Below are 18,281 nucleotides of genomic sequence, written 5' to 3' on the forward strand. Positions count from 1 at the left end.
AGATATTTCAGAGAAAAAATGGCAGATGTATTTTTTTCAGAAAACATTGAGTTATTTTTGGAGAAAAGATAATACTGCACCACCTGGTGGCGAGACAGGTAATCATTACAGGTCAGCATGGTCATTCAACATTAGCATTCACATTACAGTACTTAGTGATGTGACAGGTAAATAGCTACAGTTAATTGTTGGTATTGGAACTCCCATGGCTGGTTTCAATGGTGTGCATGACCGGCATAAAAAAATTAATATATAACATATATTCAGAGACCATACAGGTCCTGTGTAAATAACTTACTGCCAATAAATTAAAGTCTAAATTAAGACTGTTAAAGTTAACTCATAGTTGTGTCCTCCATCATTACAGCTAACCAAAAGAAATTTAAAAACTGTTACTTGATGGAATGGAAAAGCCAGTTGAGATTGTTCCACACATATCACATATTTAAGAATGACATAAATGATGTTAATTTCCTGACAGTGTTAGCTATCCTGCTTTGGACAGGGTATAAACACAGAATGCTTCTGAGGAAGAAGCTCATAGTGTTGGCTGTTCATTGTCCAGCCACAGTAAGGGGACTATTTTGAGGCTCCAAACAATCATCATTCACAGATCAAGATCATACTTTACCTCTATGTTACACAAGAAAACTGCTGTATTTTTCTTGTAGGTCTTTTAAATGTTCCCTATATGGTTACCTGCTCATTCTCAAAAGCTTCAGTCCTTTGCACTACTTATTGCCTGCTGTCCACACACTATATTTATATGAATAACTTTTTTAAACCACATTTCACCAATATTCACCAATGTAAAGGCAATGGTTAGAAAGATGTAAAATAACTTGTTGAAAATGCAATTTTATAGATTGCTAAACATTTAAACTTCGGAATTACACCGCTGTTATCATCTGAACATTTAATACTGTCCTCTGAATTCCATTGTCTGTTATTTTAACAGAGGCATTAACCAGGTTGTGATAAATAGGCTGACACTTCCACTGAAACAGTGGATGATGGTGTTCAATAGGAACACATGAAACATTTATATGATAATATTATAGTGTCATTTCTAAGCTATATAGTGAATAAAAGCCTTAATCAGAAGATAAACTTTCATAAAGGCAAAGGCATACTCCAAGATAATGGATGAATATTCTTTGCATCCAATTTAATAAAATATATTTTTTCTTAGGACAAGCCTCCCATATACAGGCCATTCTAAAGTAGTCCTTTATTTAACCTTTTCTGGAGGTACTGGTGGAATTAGTATCTATTGTACCATTTTAAATAATTTTTTCCTTCATTTGGCTCCCTTTCACCACATAGTATAATTCTAATTACTCTATGCTTTCTCAACATCCTATGTAGATCATATCAGCTCAGCTATCTCAACTTAAGTCAAATTACAAAGGCCCAAGTATTTTACATATCGATAAGAATAGTCACCACAAACAGAATAATTTTGTATATTTTTAATTTAAAAATAAGTGTCGAAACAGTCAGCTCTGGGCAATTAGCAGTGATGTATATTTATTTTTTAAATCACACTCGAGTACGAGGGCTAAAATCAACAAAGAAATAGAAATTATTTGAAAGAAAAAATACATTTCATCTTGTGTTTATGTTGATGCAGCTGCAGGATTAGTCATCTCTTCGACACATGGGGATCCAGAAAAATTGAGGGGGAACCCCAATATTTCATTTACAAACATTTGACTTGTAATCTCCTGTGGAAGCTGCTGTTCAAGCAACACTGATGCATCTGTCAAACCCAAACAAAATAGAAGCAATATGAATTTTACAATTAAACAGGACATTATTTTTCTTCACGATTCTTTCTCTTGCTTTAAATTTTTAGTTTGTAATTTTCTGAATAAAAAGTTTAGATTCAAATTACAAAAAAAAATTCAATAGTATCATAAAGCATAATATAAATATTCCAATAACGTTCCAATACCCCTGCATCTTTCCTTCCAAGTAACAAAATAAACAAAAAAGAGAGCAAAACCTAACACTCTCAGTATCCCTAGTATAGCTGCATAAGTTTCCTGTTCCCGGGAAGGGGGTTGGACATGAACAAAATACACAGGAGGAAGTCTCTTCCATCCAATGGAGGATCAGCAGACTGCAGCCCTGATTTCCAAAGGTCTTGCTCACCCTTCCCATATTTAATGGTAGAGTTCCACCTTCCCTGGTCTATAAAATGCCCATCTCTCCATTCTCAAGGACTACATTCTCAAGGACTACATTCACCCATTGGGAGTGCATGATGACTCCTTTGATCATGGCGAGACAATACAACTCTCTACCACTAACAAAGCTGACAGATCACTCTGTGTGGACACTGTAGAGCTTGAACCTCGAACAGTAATCCCAATAAACATATCTTAGGATTGTTATTAGGAACATAGGATCAGGAGTAGGCCATTCAGCTCCTCGAGCCTGTTCCACCATTCAATTAGATCATGGCTGATCTGTATCTTAACTCCATCTACCCACCTTGGTTCCGTAACTCTTAATACCCTTTCCTAACAAAAATCTATCAATCTCAGTTTTGAAATTTTCAATTGACCTAGCCTCAACAGCTTTTTGGGGGAGAGTGTTCCAGATTTCCACTATCCTTTGTGTGAAGAAATGCTTTCTGACATCACCCCTGAACAGCCTAGCTCTAATTTTAAGGTTGTACCCCTTTGTTCTGGACTTCCACCAGAGGAAATAGTCTCTCTCTAGCTACACTATCAAATCGTTTAATCATCTTAAACACTTCAATTAAATCACCTCTTAATCTTCTATATTCAAGGGAATACAAGCCTAGTCCTTGATTCATATAGCCCCAGTATCATTCTGGTGAATCTACGTTGCACCCTCTCAAAGGCCAATATTTCCTTCCGGAGGTGCGGTGCCCAGAATGGAGTACTCCAGATTGGGTGTAACCAGAGAGCTCTGTACAGGTATAACATAACTTCCACCCCTTTGTATTCCAGTCCCCTTGAGATAAAGGCCAACATTCCATTAGCCATTTAAATTATTATTTGTATCTGTCTACTAACTGTGATTTTTGTACTTGGACCCCTAAATCTCTCTGCTCCCAGTTCCCAGCTTCTCACCATTTAGAAAATACTCTTATCTATCCTTCTTGGGTTCAAAGTGGATGAACTCTCACTTTCCCACACTGAACTCCATCTGCCTTAGTTTTGCCCACTCACTTAATCTATCAATGTCCCATTGCAACTTTTTGCTCCCATCTACACTATTTACTTGCCACCTAACTTAGTATCATCAGCAAACTTCGATATACGGCTCTCTATTCTTTCATCCAAGTCATTTATAAATATAGTGAAAAGCTATGGCCCCTATACAGATCCTTGGGGGTTATTAATGAGCTATGCCACCTGCCTTGGCTATACTATTGCTTTTCGAAAGGGGGAGATTTAGGATCATGCCACAATATGTGAAGGAGGTTACTCTCTTCTAAGTCACAAAGGGAATACTTCCACTTCTGATGAATCTCCCAATCACGATATTCTAGAACACAATCTGTAGAGGAGTTTTGATTCACTTAACCTGATCCATCCACTGCTAGGTGCTAAGTATGAGTTTTACCACACTGTGGACTAATTGAAATGCATTAGTTTAATCAAGATTCTTCTCATGGATTTTATGACTTTGTACAGCATACTAAACAAAGGCAAATTAAAAAGAATGTTCAGCGCAGGAACAGGCCATTTGGCCCAAGCCGGTGTTTATGCTCCATGTGAGCCTCCTCTCACCCTTCTTCAGCTAACCCTATCAACATATCATTCCATGCCCTTCTCCCTCATGTGTTTATCTGGCTTCCCCTTAAATGCATCTATGCTGGTCACCTCAACTACTTGTGGTAGTTCCACATTCTTACCACTCTCTGGGTGAAGAAGTTTCTCCTGAATTCCCTATTGGATTTATTAGTGACTATCTTATATTTATGGCCCCAAGTTTTGGTCTCCCCCACAAGTGGAAACATCTTCTCCATGTCTATCAAACCCTATCGTAATCTTGAAGATGTCTATCGGGTCACCCCCCAGCCTTCTCTTTTCAAGAGAAAAGAGCCTCAGCCTATTCAATCTTTCCTGATAGGTATAACCTCTCATATCTAGTATCATCCTAGTAAATCTTTTTTGCACTTCTCCAGTGCCTCTATATCCTTTTGGTAGTGTGGAGACCAGAACTGTTTGCACTACTCCAAGTGTGGTCTAACCAAGGTTCTGTACAAGTTCAGCATAATGTCTCTGCTTTTCAATTCTATTCCTCCAGAAATGAACCTTGGTGCTTGGTTTGCTTTTTTTAATCGTCTTATTAACCTGCGTTGCTACTTTTAGTGATTTGTGTATCTATACCTCTAAATTCCTCTGCTCCTCTACCCCATTTAGACTCATTATCCAAAGAGTACGTGGTCTCATTCCTCCTACCAAAATGTACCACCTCACACATATCTATATTACACATATCTATATTGAAATTCATTTGACAATTACATGCCCATTCTGCAAGTTTATTAATGTCTTCTTGTATTTTGTCGCAGTCCTCTTCAGTATTAACTACACCCCCCAATTAGGTGTTGTCCTCAAATTTTGAAATTGTACTTCTGATTCCAGAGTCCAAATCATTTATGTATATGGTGAACAACAGTGGTCCCAACACAAATCCATGTGGAACACCACTTCCCACCTTTTGCCAGTTTGAGTAACTACCTTTAACCCCTACTCTCTGTTTCCTGTTTTGTAGCCAGCTCGCTATCCATTCTGTTACTTGTCCCCTGACTCCACATGCTCTGACCTTAGTCATGAGTCGACTATGCGGTACCTTATCGAATGCCCTTTGAAAATCCAAATATATTACATCCACTACATTAACCTTGTCTACACTTTCTGTTACTTCTTCAAAGAATTCACTAAGGTTGGTCAAGGGTAACTTTCCCTTTTGAAATCAGTTTAATTCTTATATTTGCCTTTTTTAAAAAAAAGTATGCTGTACAAGTCTGAATGTTAGCAATCATAATTCAGTGTAATTTATAATGGCTAACATTCAGAATAGCTTTATCAAAAAAGTGAGGGTAATAATTACAGATTAAGTTTAGGTTCCTCTATGAGTTTAAGATAAATCTAGTGTCAGAGTAGATGCAAAATTTCAAAAAGCATTAAATGTGAAGTATCCATATTTTTGGTAGTAAGCATAACAACAAGCAGAAGAAGAACAGCTTGCATTTATATAGCAACTTTCATGTTCTCAGGAAGTCCTAAAATGCTTCACAATCAATGAAGTACTTTCTCAAAAAATGTAGTCACTGGTGTAAGACAACAAACTTGTCTCAAACTCTGATAATGGAAGAAATTGTTCAGATTCGAAATGGAGGATTAGCCTAACCTCTTCTGGAGAAGATGAAGAGACAGTTCCCCAAAAACCTTTGGTCATTTATTGTGCAGATATAACCCAGATATCAGAACATTCTGCAAACTCATTTCAACATACGGAGGAATGGAAACATTTGTGCATTTTGCACAGTGACAACATCAGCATAAACCAAAATAATATTTCAGGTTTACTTTGGGGCATCATGGAACTGTCCTGAAATAAATTTAAATGAATTCCAGAACTGAGAAAATCATTAAACACTTTCAGATATCTGTAGAAGCAGAGCACTCCCAAACTAAGTATCACATGGTTTAGATGTAAAGTCAAGTTCCCATATTGCTCCAATAAGTATTTCAGTCCAAATATTAGAAAGCCACTCCTTCCTGCTAACCAGTGTGATATCCACAGTTTCTTTTTTTGTAATTTATTCCCCATTTTCTCCTTAAGTTTTTCTGTAGCTCCCCACTTCGGCCCAGCCAAAATGACAAGCTAACGCCTGTTGCCAGATTTTGCTGTTGCCACTCCGTCCAAGTGTCCTCGGAAACTGTTAACTACAACAGAGGACCCCTATTTGTATAATCAAGAGGCCTACTGCCTGAAACAGGCATGTGCTCCAGTCGCCCAAGGAAAGACCCCTTTAAAAATGGAGTCAGCTGAAGTGTCAGTCTGCACTCCCTATTTTGAGGCTGTAACTGCCCTATTTACACTGATTTGGATCGTTAAAACTCAACCCCACAATGCGGGGAACTGTATATGCGATCCCACATCTTACTACTTCATGGCACAATATGTTGGAACTCCCACACACTGCATCTTTGATCTTTGTAAGCAAATTAATTATCGAACTATAACTTTGTGTTGTGGATACAAGCCCTCACTGAAAACTAAACTAAGAAGGAACTAAAGTGACACTGCCAGAATACACTTCAACTCATGACTCTTGATGGACAGAGACAGAGAGGAGAATGCATTCCTCTTTGACTTGGATGAATTCAAACCAAGATTCTGATAAAAGGCTTATAATTATGTCTCCCAATTCAATAAGACACAATTTCAAATGATCCTTGCCATAATTACCTCAGAACATAACACTTATCAGATAGTGCTGAACATGCTACTGAATAGGAAACCTTTAGCAAAAATTCTTAAATTGCAATTGAACCATTTAAGGACTAAGGAGAAGTGTAAATTATCTAAACATGTGTATATGGTACTTGTGGCATCAAAGGAGATCAATTCAGAACTTCCTCCCTCTGGATTCAAGCCTAGCAGCGTGGAGAGGCACTCTGTTACTTCTTCCTCAGCCATACATTCACCTAGAAAACAAGACAAAAAGGAAGGGGCAGGATTTTATAGTGGGTCTATGCTCTGAGCATACACATTTTATTGGGTGTCAGGAGCAATAACAGATAATTAAAATACACGCTTTTTCCTCATCATTGCATTGTAATTATTTTGGAAAGTTCTGGAATGGAAATTTACAGCTTTGTATTTTCAACGCATTTAATAATTACATGGAGGAGGTGGGACTCCATGCACTTATAATGCTTTTAATAATAATTGAACCATTCCTACAAGTTGCCTTAGTGATAAGAGGCAAGTAGTAATAACGGAGTTGGGTCTACTGTCATAACAAAAAAAAATATTGCTTACATGATGCGCCTAAAAAAATGTAAACTAGTAACAGTTCATTGCTGCGTATGACCTTTGCATTTCTTTGGCCACAACCAGCTGACTTTGCGACCCCACTACTACAATGAGTAACATTTTCACTAGTTTTGAACTAAATTGCTGCAAAAGGCCCCAACTCTATTTCAGTTTTTGCACTTTCCAACAACTCTACAGGCAACTTACTGTTCTTTTGTTACAATCACCAAAAAATCAAGGAGTGATAATGAAAGGGAAATGAAAAGATAAAGATGGGAAAGGCAGTCATTTAATGAATCTTTGTACCATTTTATGCTTAATCCAGGTGAATTATCGAATTACCTGTCATATCTATGTAGTTGGGCAGTGTTGAGTTTTACCACTTACATTGTTGTCTTTAAACAGGGTTAGCAGCTGTACTTTATTCAATATCTGTGTGCATCCAAATCTACACATTTATGAAAATGTTTTTAACTATTTACTTAGTTTATGCATCTGGCACAATGGTGAATTTATACTTTTGTCTTTATTTGTGTGTGCACAGAGGAGCCTGGCTACTGCAAAGTATTTTTGGTTTTTTGCATGAAGGGTATTTGTCCATTGCTCTTTCTTTCCGTTCTACCGCACTAAACCAAAAATCTAAGCAGTGATCAAACTCTTCCCTCCTCCCACAAAAAAAGACAAAACAGAGAAACAAGTTTTTATTATATTTTTGTGCGGAAAACATGTGAAATTTCTGTGGTGATCCATCAGGAGAGATGGGGAGAAAGTTAGAAGGAAAATTAATGGGGAAAAAAAGTTATTACTGTCTGGTTTTACATGGTGCCTTAGTACTCAGTTTAAATGCTAAACAGGCTTATTGCTATATACTTCCACATTTATTCTCTATTTTTGTATTAATATATTTCTACACTAATTGTAGTTATTCTTTGGCTGTATTCTCAATCTGAAAAATCAGTGCACGCAGCGCCATCTAATGGATCACCACAGAAATTTAAATAATTTCCATACAAAAATATTATTTACAAAACTTACTGTACTTGAATCACATTAAATTTTAGAATCAAATCACCTACATCTTAATATCTCCAGGAAATTTGGGGTTCTTCTGCTAATCCGTTTTTGTACTATCATGTTGAAAAGACGTGGCCTACCCATGCCCTTGTATAAATGAAGCTCACTTGCAAGAGTATTTTTTGTAAACTCTTAACAGTCACAGACGTATTGTACAACATTTGATTTAGGTTCATGCCCATGATTCCTTATCTCTCTAATATTGCATGGGCAGATTGGGTAGGTGCTGAGCAGAAGAAGCTAGGTACTTCTCTATAGCAAACAAAAATTAGCAAACGAGTCACCCTGAGCCTCTTATGTCCCCCATATTACTAGGTAGTATTGTTCCCGGCTTGTTTTCAGTATCTCCGCTCAGGAATGGAATGTAGTGTAGAATTATAAACAGAGATGAACATAAGAACATAAGAAATAGGAGCAGTAGGCCAAACAGCCCTTTGAGCCTGCTCCGCCATTCAGTAAGGTCATGGCTGATCTTCAACCTCAACTCCCCTGATGGTTTCATAGGTGAGTGCACTGTCCAGTTCAGTACTCAGTCATATAGGTGAGATACCATAGGGCTCCCTCAACTGTGGAACTGTATCTCAGCTTAAGTGATTGCCTTCAGGAGAGATGGGGAGAAAGTTAAAAGGAAAATTAATGGGAAAAAAGTTATTACTATCTGGTTTTATATGGTGCCTTAGTACTCCGTTTAAATACTAAACAGGCTTATTGCTGTATACTTCCACATTTAGTCTCTATTTTTGTATTAATATATTTCTACATTAATTGTAGTTATTCATTGGCATTTGACTCACCTTCATTTTGCAGCAGTTGCTGTAATTCTCTTACATTAAATACCTTTTCTCCATTCTCATTTTCATAGCCAAGAACGTCAAATGTATGCTGCAGCTCAGAAGCAGTCATGCCAAAAGTAGGTCGATGGTTTATATACAGTTTAATAAATTCGCCTAAATCAATATCAGTCACATATTTTCCTGTATCCACATATTTACTGAACTTCACTTCATTCAGCATGTCCTCAATCTGGAGATAAAAACAATAAAAGTTACCAATGGATCTAATCTATCTAATGGAAACTTACTCTAAATATACTTGCTCCTTTCCCCTGATACTGCATGCAGGTGAGAGTCCTTCTGGGGCACGATCTGGTCGAGTCATTGGTGGGGTCAGGTTCTCTAGGCCACAAACCCAATGTCATGCATGAATAAAGTGTCCAGGGTGAGGGGGTAAATGTGTCAGTGCCTTACCTAGGAATGTTGAGGTGCTTTATCACTTCTTCAAAGCCATATCCTCTGCTTGTTTCTGGCTGTCAAATGTGATCTTCACGCAGAATTTCAATAGGTTGGAAACTGACAAATCAGCAGGTGATGTAATCTAGCTAATGGAAGCTTACTTCAAATGTATTTAATAGGGGCTATTTTATTATAAAATGATAAACCAACTAAGAACATGTACATTGGTAAATCAGTGGAGGTCCTACACTGTGCTAATAATAAGCCTTGATTAATTATATAGAAAAACCCATTATAAACGTGGACATAGTAATTTATAATGGAATAACATTGGCATAAAAAATGTCATAAAAACATGACAATGAAAAATGAAGTTGTGCAGACAGGAAATGCGCATTGACATTATTTTTAACAAGATACAGATATATAACATTTTTTCAATTCCACAGTGTCAACTATTTCTGGCCCCAGCCACCGCTGGTTGGCGCTTTGGTGGCCTGTTCGCAGCCTCTGCAGGATAACTGTACTGGTGTCACTGGTTGCAGAGGACCTTTCCTCTGGGCTTCAGCTCTACTCTTACATCCTGTGCAACTTTTGATACCCCCTTCCTCCCCAACCACCCATTCCCAGACTTCAGATGTTAACCGTGGCTCACTGGTAAGCCTCTATCTCTGCTCTGTCTTCTGCCCACCCCCAGCTTCCAAACCTGCTCTACCTTCTCCCGCATCCTCAACTTCTAATTGTGCTCTACCTTCACCCTTACCCCTCGAACTGTGACCATCTTTTGCCTTCCACCACATCCTTTCTAACCCCGCTCTAGCTTCCCCCTCCCACACCAAGCTGTGCCTTCCCCCCAGCCTCAAGCATCGGTGTACTTTCTTGGCCACATCTAATTATCTTCCACCCTTTAACCCTGCTTGACTGGAGAGCTTCACTTAGTCTTAACTCTACCTGTATAATGCCATGGAAAATAGATTAGTGTATATTGTATATATGTGTTTTCAATACCATGTTTATTAGGGAATTGTACACCAACACATATTAGTGGAGGTGCAAGTTATTTTTGTGGATGTGAACATATATAATGTACCTCTTTCTCTGTAGGGTAAAATCCCAGTGCCCTCATCACAAATGGAATTTCCTGCAATGGAATATGAGTCGACACCTCCCTGGTCTCCATTGTACCGACATGCTGGTAACGTAGCAGTGAATAGTAGAAATAGTCCTCCATTTCCTTTGTGGGAAACACAAAATATTAATTGATCGGAACCAAAAGAAAGTCTGACAAGAGAGCCTGTTTACGCAAATAAATTTTCTTGACATTTTTTGATCTAAAAATCCATTGAATTGTAGATGACGTCCATTGTTGAATAAGAGTTTACTATATTCCTTGCCTACGTGATATCTATAATGGTGGCATGGTGAAGTGGCAGAGATAGGAATTATTATGATAATATCATGGCGCAAATACATATAAACGACTCTATGGCACCACCTATTGGATCGCCAACAAATTGTGTCACCGCACTACTGTGCTTTTATCTTTCTCATTCTAGCGAGGAAGACATCTGATCATGGCTCTCCGGAGCTTACTTATTTTCCCTCATGGTCTCATGCCAACATGCTGTGGCTGTGTCAATCTCCAAACCCTGTCAATTAAGAGATGAGTAATCAACTAGTTATCCATTCTACCTATTGCTTTGGGGAGGGGGGGGAAGATATGTGCCAAAGCCAGAATTCAGATTGGACCTTAAGGTGGTTTTACATTTAGTGCTTCTGTAGTTTGGATCACAGGAGGCCCAAGTCTGTATGCCAGCTCCCTGGATTTACATTTCTAGAACTGATTCCCTTATCTCGATGGTAAAAGTGTAGTCCCACAAAAATGTGGAACGACAATAATGCAGTTGGGATAAGGGAATCAGTTTTATCAGTGAGAGTCAGTCTCTGCCACAACCCAAACTACAAGAGCACTAAATGTAACTGCCCATCACGTTTCAGGATTCTGCCTGTTCAGGTGAACATAAAAGAATCTATGACAGTATCTGAAAAAGAGCAGGGGGAGTCTTTACAGTTCTGGCTAACATTTATACCTCAAACATTACCATTTAAAAAAAAAATGGTTATTTATCTTCTTGCTGCTCGTGGGACCTTGCTTTGTGCAAACTGGCTATTGTGTTCACCTATATAAAATTGACTACATCTCAAAAATAAGTCAGTGGTTGTGAAGTGTTTTGGGATGTCCCGATGACGTGAAAGGTGCTATATAAATGCAAGTTCTTTCTTTTCATATTTGACCTAGGAGGGACTTTTGGTTTAAGCTGTATGTTTTTGATATACAGTCAGATTCTGGATTTTAAGGGTTAATTCACAAAGTGCCAGCACCTTCTTTTTTTGAACAGAAGAAAAGGCTGGAGCCACTTAGAAATTAGAGGACCAACTGTCTCAATGGGTTCCTTTGAATAGAATAGTCCAGCCATTAAAACTATTGGGTCATAATTTGCTGTCAAAATAATGGTGAGGTTAATGGAGCTCGCCCTTATTTACGTGCAAATGCTACAGCAACTTCAGGTGAAGGGCAGGTGCTAGGCTAAACATGGAAATCCAAAAGATGCTGTCTGAGGTGCGGTGCTCCGCTGTTAGCTTCACGAAAACGGCATCTCGCTGTCTGCCTCATCATTGAAATGCATTGAACGCCATGAAGTTGATGTATTTTCGTGGTAGACATGAACTAAACTCGCCACAGAAAGTTAAGTCTTGTCCATTTCAGTCTAAGTACTCTTTTAATGACGTGGTAAGTGTTAATCACTGCCAGTCAACCTCTCTGGCACTGAAAATTAACTATTACGAGTGTCATTCCTTCAGGTTTTAATTGTTGGAGATTTTAAAAATGTTAAATTTTAAATTTTAAATTTTTAAAAACTTTTCGTTTGTCTCTTTTTTTCTCTCTCTTAATCCAATCTTTCTTTCCCTTTTTGCACCTGATTTAACATTGAATTCACCCACTCTAATTTATACTTCCTTTTCAGTCCTTGCACTGTTAATTTCACAATCCCTTAATTTGATTGGTTAAGGAGGTACACAGTTGCTTGCCTTGTTCAATCAGGTCCCAGATGCCCGGTTTCTTTTGCTGCGACTCTATCACCTCACACTCTCAGCAACTTGCCACGCAAAAAATGTAAAAACCTAAACGTGCAAGGGCAAGTCTAACTAACGGCAGATGTCGCTAGATGCTCTGCCACTGCAAATTATGGCCCATTATCTTTATCAAATTGAGACAAACAGATAAGTCTTCAACATAATTAGGGGTTACGGGGAGCGGGTGGGAAATTGGACATGAATTTAGATTTGAGGTTAGGATCAGATCAGCCATGATCTTATTAAATGGCGGAGCAGGCTCGAAGGGCCGATTGGCCTACTCCTGCTCCTATTTCTTATGTTCTTATAATCAGATGATTTCAGCATGCTGTAATAAATGATATATTGAAATAAGTGTCTGCAAGCACAGCAGCGATTGTCTGATAGAAATCCACTCCTGGGAGGGCATTAGCTGGTTTTATTGGCAGCACTACTGGCCAACCCCAGGCAGGGAGGGAGTCAGAGGTCAACCTGCTAACTTCCTGCCTAGAAAGAGAGAGAGAAACATATATTCTGGGGTCAGCAGTTGAAGACTGGTGAGAGTGACACGGAGGGGACAGATTCCCCCGTGTTTGAGATAAAGCCGGTCAGATTCAGTGAAAAAAATGGCCAGATTTACTACTCTGTTCTGGCAAAATAAACCAGCTTAATCTTTTCATTGGCCTCATTTCACCAGAGTGCTCATCAGTTCAGTCTCTCGGAAGATTGGAGAAGCACACATTGTTGCATGTAGATGATTATTGTAAGGAATCTTACAACACCAGGTTATAGTCCAACAATTTTATTTTAAAATCACAAGCTTTTGAAGATTATCCCCTTCGTCAGGTGAATGAATGGAAGGTTCTCAAATCGCTTATCTTATATTAGGCTGGGACAGCATCACACCAATCAAAAGGTGTCGTTGTTGTTCAAACAGGCCAGTCACGGAGAACAGCACGTCCCAGTACGCTGGATATACATTGTGTCAATTACACAGACAGAAAGAAAGAGACCCAAATGGCAGAGAGAGAGAGAGAGAGAGAGAGAATATTAAAACACAACTTTTTTCCCCCCTTTTTGCTGGTGGACGGCCTCAACCGGGATCTTGGGTTCATGTCACGCTACACGTAACCCCACCAGCAAAAAGGGAAAAAAAAAGTTATGTGTTTTAATATTCTCTCTCTCTCTCTGCCATTTGGGTCTCTTTCTTTCTGTCTGTGTAATTGACACAATGTATATCCAGTGTACTGGGACGCACTGTTCTCCGTGACTGGCCTGTTTGAACAACAACGACACCTTTTGATTGGTGTGATGCTGTCCCAGCCTAATATAAGATATGCGATTTGAGAACCTTCCACTCATTCACCTGACGAAGGGGATAATCTCCGAAAGCTTGTGATTTTAAAATAAAATTGTTGGACTATAACCTGGTGTTGTAAGATTCCTTACATTTGTCCACCCCAGTCCATCACCGGCATCTCCACATCATGTAGATGATTATGACATTGAGTACATATTGTTATTGCTATGGTCCTGGGTCATACTATTGTATGACTGGGTTTTGGGCAGTTAAGCTAATCTCCATATTATAATGGATGCAGGATCTGCTTACGGAAGAAACCAGAGAAGCTGAATCCACGGAAATATCTAGAGCAGACCCAAATTTGTAATGGCACCTTTAGAAACAATGACATTTTAGGGTCGGCAAAGCCAAAACCAAATCATTTTTAGGCTTATTGGATGTGAACTGCATTTTTCAAGTTAGTCTGCCACAAAATCCCAACATCCAGAAGAAATCTGAATACTAGAAGTACTTTTGCTGGGCCTAATTTCTCTTCCTTTTTTTGAGGGGGAGGGGGGAAAAGGAAGGGATAGCAACTTTGACACAATTTTCAACTCATTGTCCTTTCCACTACTTTATTGTGTGTCCATTATCTCCATTATCAGTTCCAAGTGACAGAATCACTGAGGTGGCTGTCTTATGTTCATATGCAGACACCTGCAACCTTTTACTGTGAGAAAGAAGCAGAACTATTCATTAGTTATCAAGAATGGACAGATGTTTTGGAAGTACCGTGTAAATTCAAAATACAGTGAAACATGTCAGTAACATACATCCCAACAGCAAAACAACGGAAACCATGTTTCAATGAAGCAACAAGGAAAGACATTCCTGCAGGGTAGAACTGCAACCACAAATTTTGGTAAAGAAGCACAGAGAATCAACTTCGATTTTTAAAAAATAAAACCAAAATGGGGAAAAAAATTGAATTATAAGATAAAACAATTGTGTGTGTGTCTGTGAATGCATAGGTGCATATGTATTTGTGCAAGTGTGCATGTATGTGGTGATTTGTTAAGAATATGAGTAACACAAATTTCCTTTTTCAGAATACATCATGTATAAATGATTTCATGATTAGAATATGACAGAAATGTAAAATTCTCACTTTAAGTATCAGTATACAGAACAGTGAAAATGACAAGAATATTATATGGTGATAATTGTCCATTATAATGATTTAAAAAAAAAGAAAAAAAAATCATTACCCTAAACAATTCTCCATCTCTTCCACCTTCCAATAAACCATAGAATGGGATCAAAGCCTCTCCTCCAAGTGCAGAAACTGCTTCATGAGCCCTTTAACATCACAAAATAAGTTATTCCCTACTTAACTCTACTTTTACCATTCTAATGAGACAGATTGTAATGATACAGCAGCTCTGAACCATTCAGTCACAGTGAAGGTAGTTAGTGGCCCCAAATAAAAATCCTGGTGACGTTTTCCTCCCTTATGGGTAAAAGCACTTTATGGTGTGTTACTGAGCCATACAAGCCAGGCAGGACTCAGGTTTGGTATGTAGGCTGTGAAGAGTTTAGCAACCTCACCAAAGCGGGTGAAAGAGTGTGCTACAATTAGTCTGACAACACTTTTTCACATTTGTGCACTAAGGGTCACTAGGAGTGGAAACTTTGACTGATTTCATCCCTCCATGGTCAATTCTAGCACCCCAACTGTTGCACTCGCTGATGTCAACTAACTCAGCACAGATTGGGTAATGAACCTGGGACCTTTCATGTCTGTGTAGTTCTGTACCCACAAGACCATAGAAGAATCTACATTGCTTCTTTTTGCATTGTAAAGCATTCTTGTTGATGCAGTAAATATTCTAAAATCTTTTAGAAAATATTTTTCAGTTTTCTTTTCTTTGGTCCAGTACTCCCCTTCCTACTTGCTCCAAAAGTGTTTAGCAGCCTCTCCCAGGTATCAAATTAGGATTTTAAACTGTTGGCGTTGCAACTTAAACAACTTATAATAAGCCATTAAGTTGTGACTTTCCTACATATAGGATGAATAGGAACCACAATGTTATAGTTAAACATTAGTTTAAATTGAATCTTTTCACTATACTTGCCAACTGTTAGCATTTTATGCCCACCATCAGCATTTCAGTCAGTGTTTGCTGACAAAAATCCTCTCAGCGTTGCAGCTACTGTTAAGGAAACTGCTTCCAGCCCCTGCAAACTGTCAGCATGAATTCTCATGAGAACAGCAGTTCCTGTCAAAATTTGCGGCGACTAGAATCACTTCAAGGTAGGATTGATGCTGAGGGAAGAAGGGGGGGAATGGATGACAATGAACAGGAAAAGAAAGAGGGAGAGGAATGGATAGCAATAAGGGGAGGAAAGGGAAGCAGGGGAAGTGATGGTGGCAATGAAGGGGAAAATAGATGGTAATGAAAGAGATAAGGAACAAGGAAGCTGGGAGAGGTGCTTTGAGATGTGAGAGGAAGGAGGGAGCCAGTTGGAACTGGAGGGGGAAGAAAAAGTGTTAACATGAGCTGAGGGAGTTGGAGGGGCAAAGTTTGAATAGGGGGTGGTGGAATCAGATTACCAGCTTGAATAGGGTTGGAGGGAAAGAAGTATCATGTTGATTTGAGGGAGCAGAGAGAAGAGTGTCAGTTGGAACAAAGAGTGGAAGGAGAGTGCCCGGTTGAATTGAGGGAAGAGGAGAACAATGCTGGGCTGAATAGAGGGGAGGAGAACAAGAACAAGAACTATGGCAGTATAAACTGGGAGGCTTATAGGAAGAGTGAGCGCAGAAGTGTGGGCAGATGAAGTACAGAGGGAGTAGTGCCTCGTTGTGTGTTGGGGGGGGGGGGGTGGGGGAGGAGAGGGTGGGCTGAATGTTAAAGAATGACTTTGAGGTAACTGTTGGGGACCTTTTTGAGTGTTGACGCACACGCCATATACCCAAGACAAATTGTTATCATGACAACGGTCCCTTCACACATGCGCAATGTGTTTTATTTTCTTGTTGATAGCGATCTTTCATCTATAATCTTTCATTATAAGAAGAATGCACAGTCAAAGAAAAAAGGAAGAGGGAAACTGGTAAACAGATGGGAGCAGGGGAAGCAAATAATCACTTTTCAAGCACCTTTTCTTGAACTTGTTCTTTCCGTTTTAGCCCGAGAGAAAGACCTGGCCACTATAAATGCACTCATAGGAGGAGTAAGGCAGCTATCAAAATAGCAGATCTTCTGCAGCAAACGCTTGCTGGAATTCACCAAGTAAACAGAAAATGACTTTTCCAGCTAGCATACCTTGGTCAAATCAACAGGAAAGTCACACACAATCGCCACTGATAATTCTATGTGAGGCAGAGAAGCCGCCTCGGCAACTTGATATGTTAAAAATCCAAATGTGACAGATGTTTGAACTAAAAGAAATCAATTGTGAAGTAGAAAAGTGCTTAAATGAACCAAAATACATTAAAAAAATTTCCAGGGTAACAAACCTCAGACCCCCACCTCTCCCCAGAAATACATCATCAATGTTACGCTTCCCCTTCAGACTTTCATGTACCAATGACCCAGATATTGCTGGAGCAGGGCATCTTGTGGCATGCCCTGTTAGTCAGACCTTTTCTCCACCCTTCAACTCGGAAAAATTTTGGCCCTGCAATTTGCTGGAAGTGTGAGCTGATGCGAGGGCAATGGGACCTTGGTGAACGATGGGACCAACAGTCTATCTCCTTAACCAATGAGATTTAAGGATTGAGAAATAAACAGAGGAATGGCCATGAAGAAAATAGGGTGAATTAGAGTCAAATCAGGCGGAGAAAGAGAAATAAAAAGAGAGGGCGAATGAAAGATTGGATTGAAAGAGAAAAAAAGAGACAGAAAGGAAAAGTAAGAAAAAAAAATTAAAAATGTTACATTTAAATTTTTTAAAATCCCTAACAACAATTTACTACCTGTAGGAATGAGACTCCAGAGTCTAAATTGTTCCCTTTCTGGGCCGGAGAGGTTGATTGGCATTGCAGGAACATAAATCTCATTAAAAAGGTACTTACGTTGTTAAGTAACTTTCAACGCCGAGTTTAATTGGCAATTAATGCGTAAATGCAGCAATTGCATGAAACTCACAGGGAAGTTGAGGGCGAGCTGCTGTTTTCACGTGACTAACGGCGATGTGGCGCAAATCGTCCAGCAACTTGTGGCAATTCGCAATTCACGGGGTATCTCTTCCTCGCCACAAGTTGCTGGACGATTTACACACTAATAACAGCGTGCACATTAAACTCGCTGTTATTTTGGCAGCAAAATCTGGGACATTGTGTTTCTCCTTCAATACAAATGAAGGAATGTTGCATGTACCTATAGCTTAAGTTACAAAGCCTATGTAACTACTTGTTTTCATGTCATAGAATTATAATCAGGGCTGTTCTTGAGTTGTTAGACTTTTGGGGGCTATGTCAGCTTTCTTGAAGCTCTTGGTCATCTTTTGCTAGCTTTTCTAGACAAGTATGCATCACAAAG

At 39.0% G+C, this 18,281-nt stretch overlaps 1 protein-coding gene across 3 annotated transcripts in view; it reads right to left on the minus strand.

The window, feature by feature from the left end:
- Positions 1–1,457: 1,457 nt before the first annotated feature.
- Positions 1,458–18,281, minus strand: part of cfap251 (cilia and flagella associated protein 251) — a 63,099-nt gene continuing 46,275 nt past the window's right edge. For 2 of the 3 annotated variants that reach the window (XM_068005797.1, XM_068005796.1), the window contains 5 exons: positions 15,006–15,096; positions 10,432–10,575; positions 8,904–9,132; positions 6,603–6,704; positions 1,458–1,762 (listed from right to left, as the gene is read on the minus strand). In XM_068005797.1, the coding sequence (XP_067861898.1) occupies positions 1,620–1,762; positions 6,603–6,704; positions 8,904–9,132; positions 10,432–10,575; positions 15,006–15,096 (709 nt within the window). In that variant the 3' untranslated portion in view covers positions 1,458–1,619. Of the gene's footprint in view, positions 1,763–6,602; positions 6,705–8,903; positions 9,133–10,431; positions 10,576–14,430; positions 14,468–15,005; positions 15,097–18,281 lie in introns of those variants that run through there. The other variant, XM_068005798.1, reaches the window with a different exon arrangement.

The sequence above is a fragment of the Heptranchias perlo genome, chromosome 25 (genome assembly GCF_035084215.1).
Source record: "Heptranchias perlo isolate sHepPer1 chromosome 25, sHepPer1.hap1, whole genome shotgun sequence".
NCBI lineage: Eukaryota > Metazoa > Chordata > Chondrichthyes > Hexanchiformes > Hexanchidae > Heptranchias > Heptranchias perlo.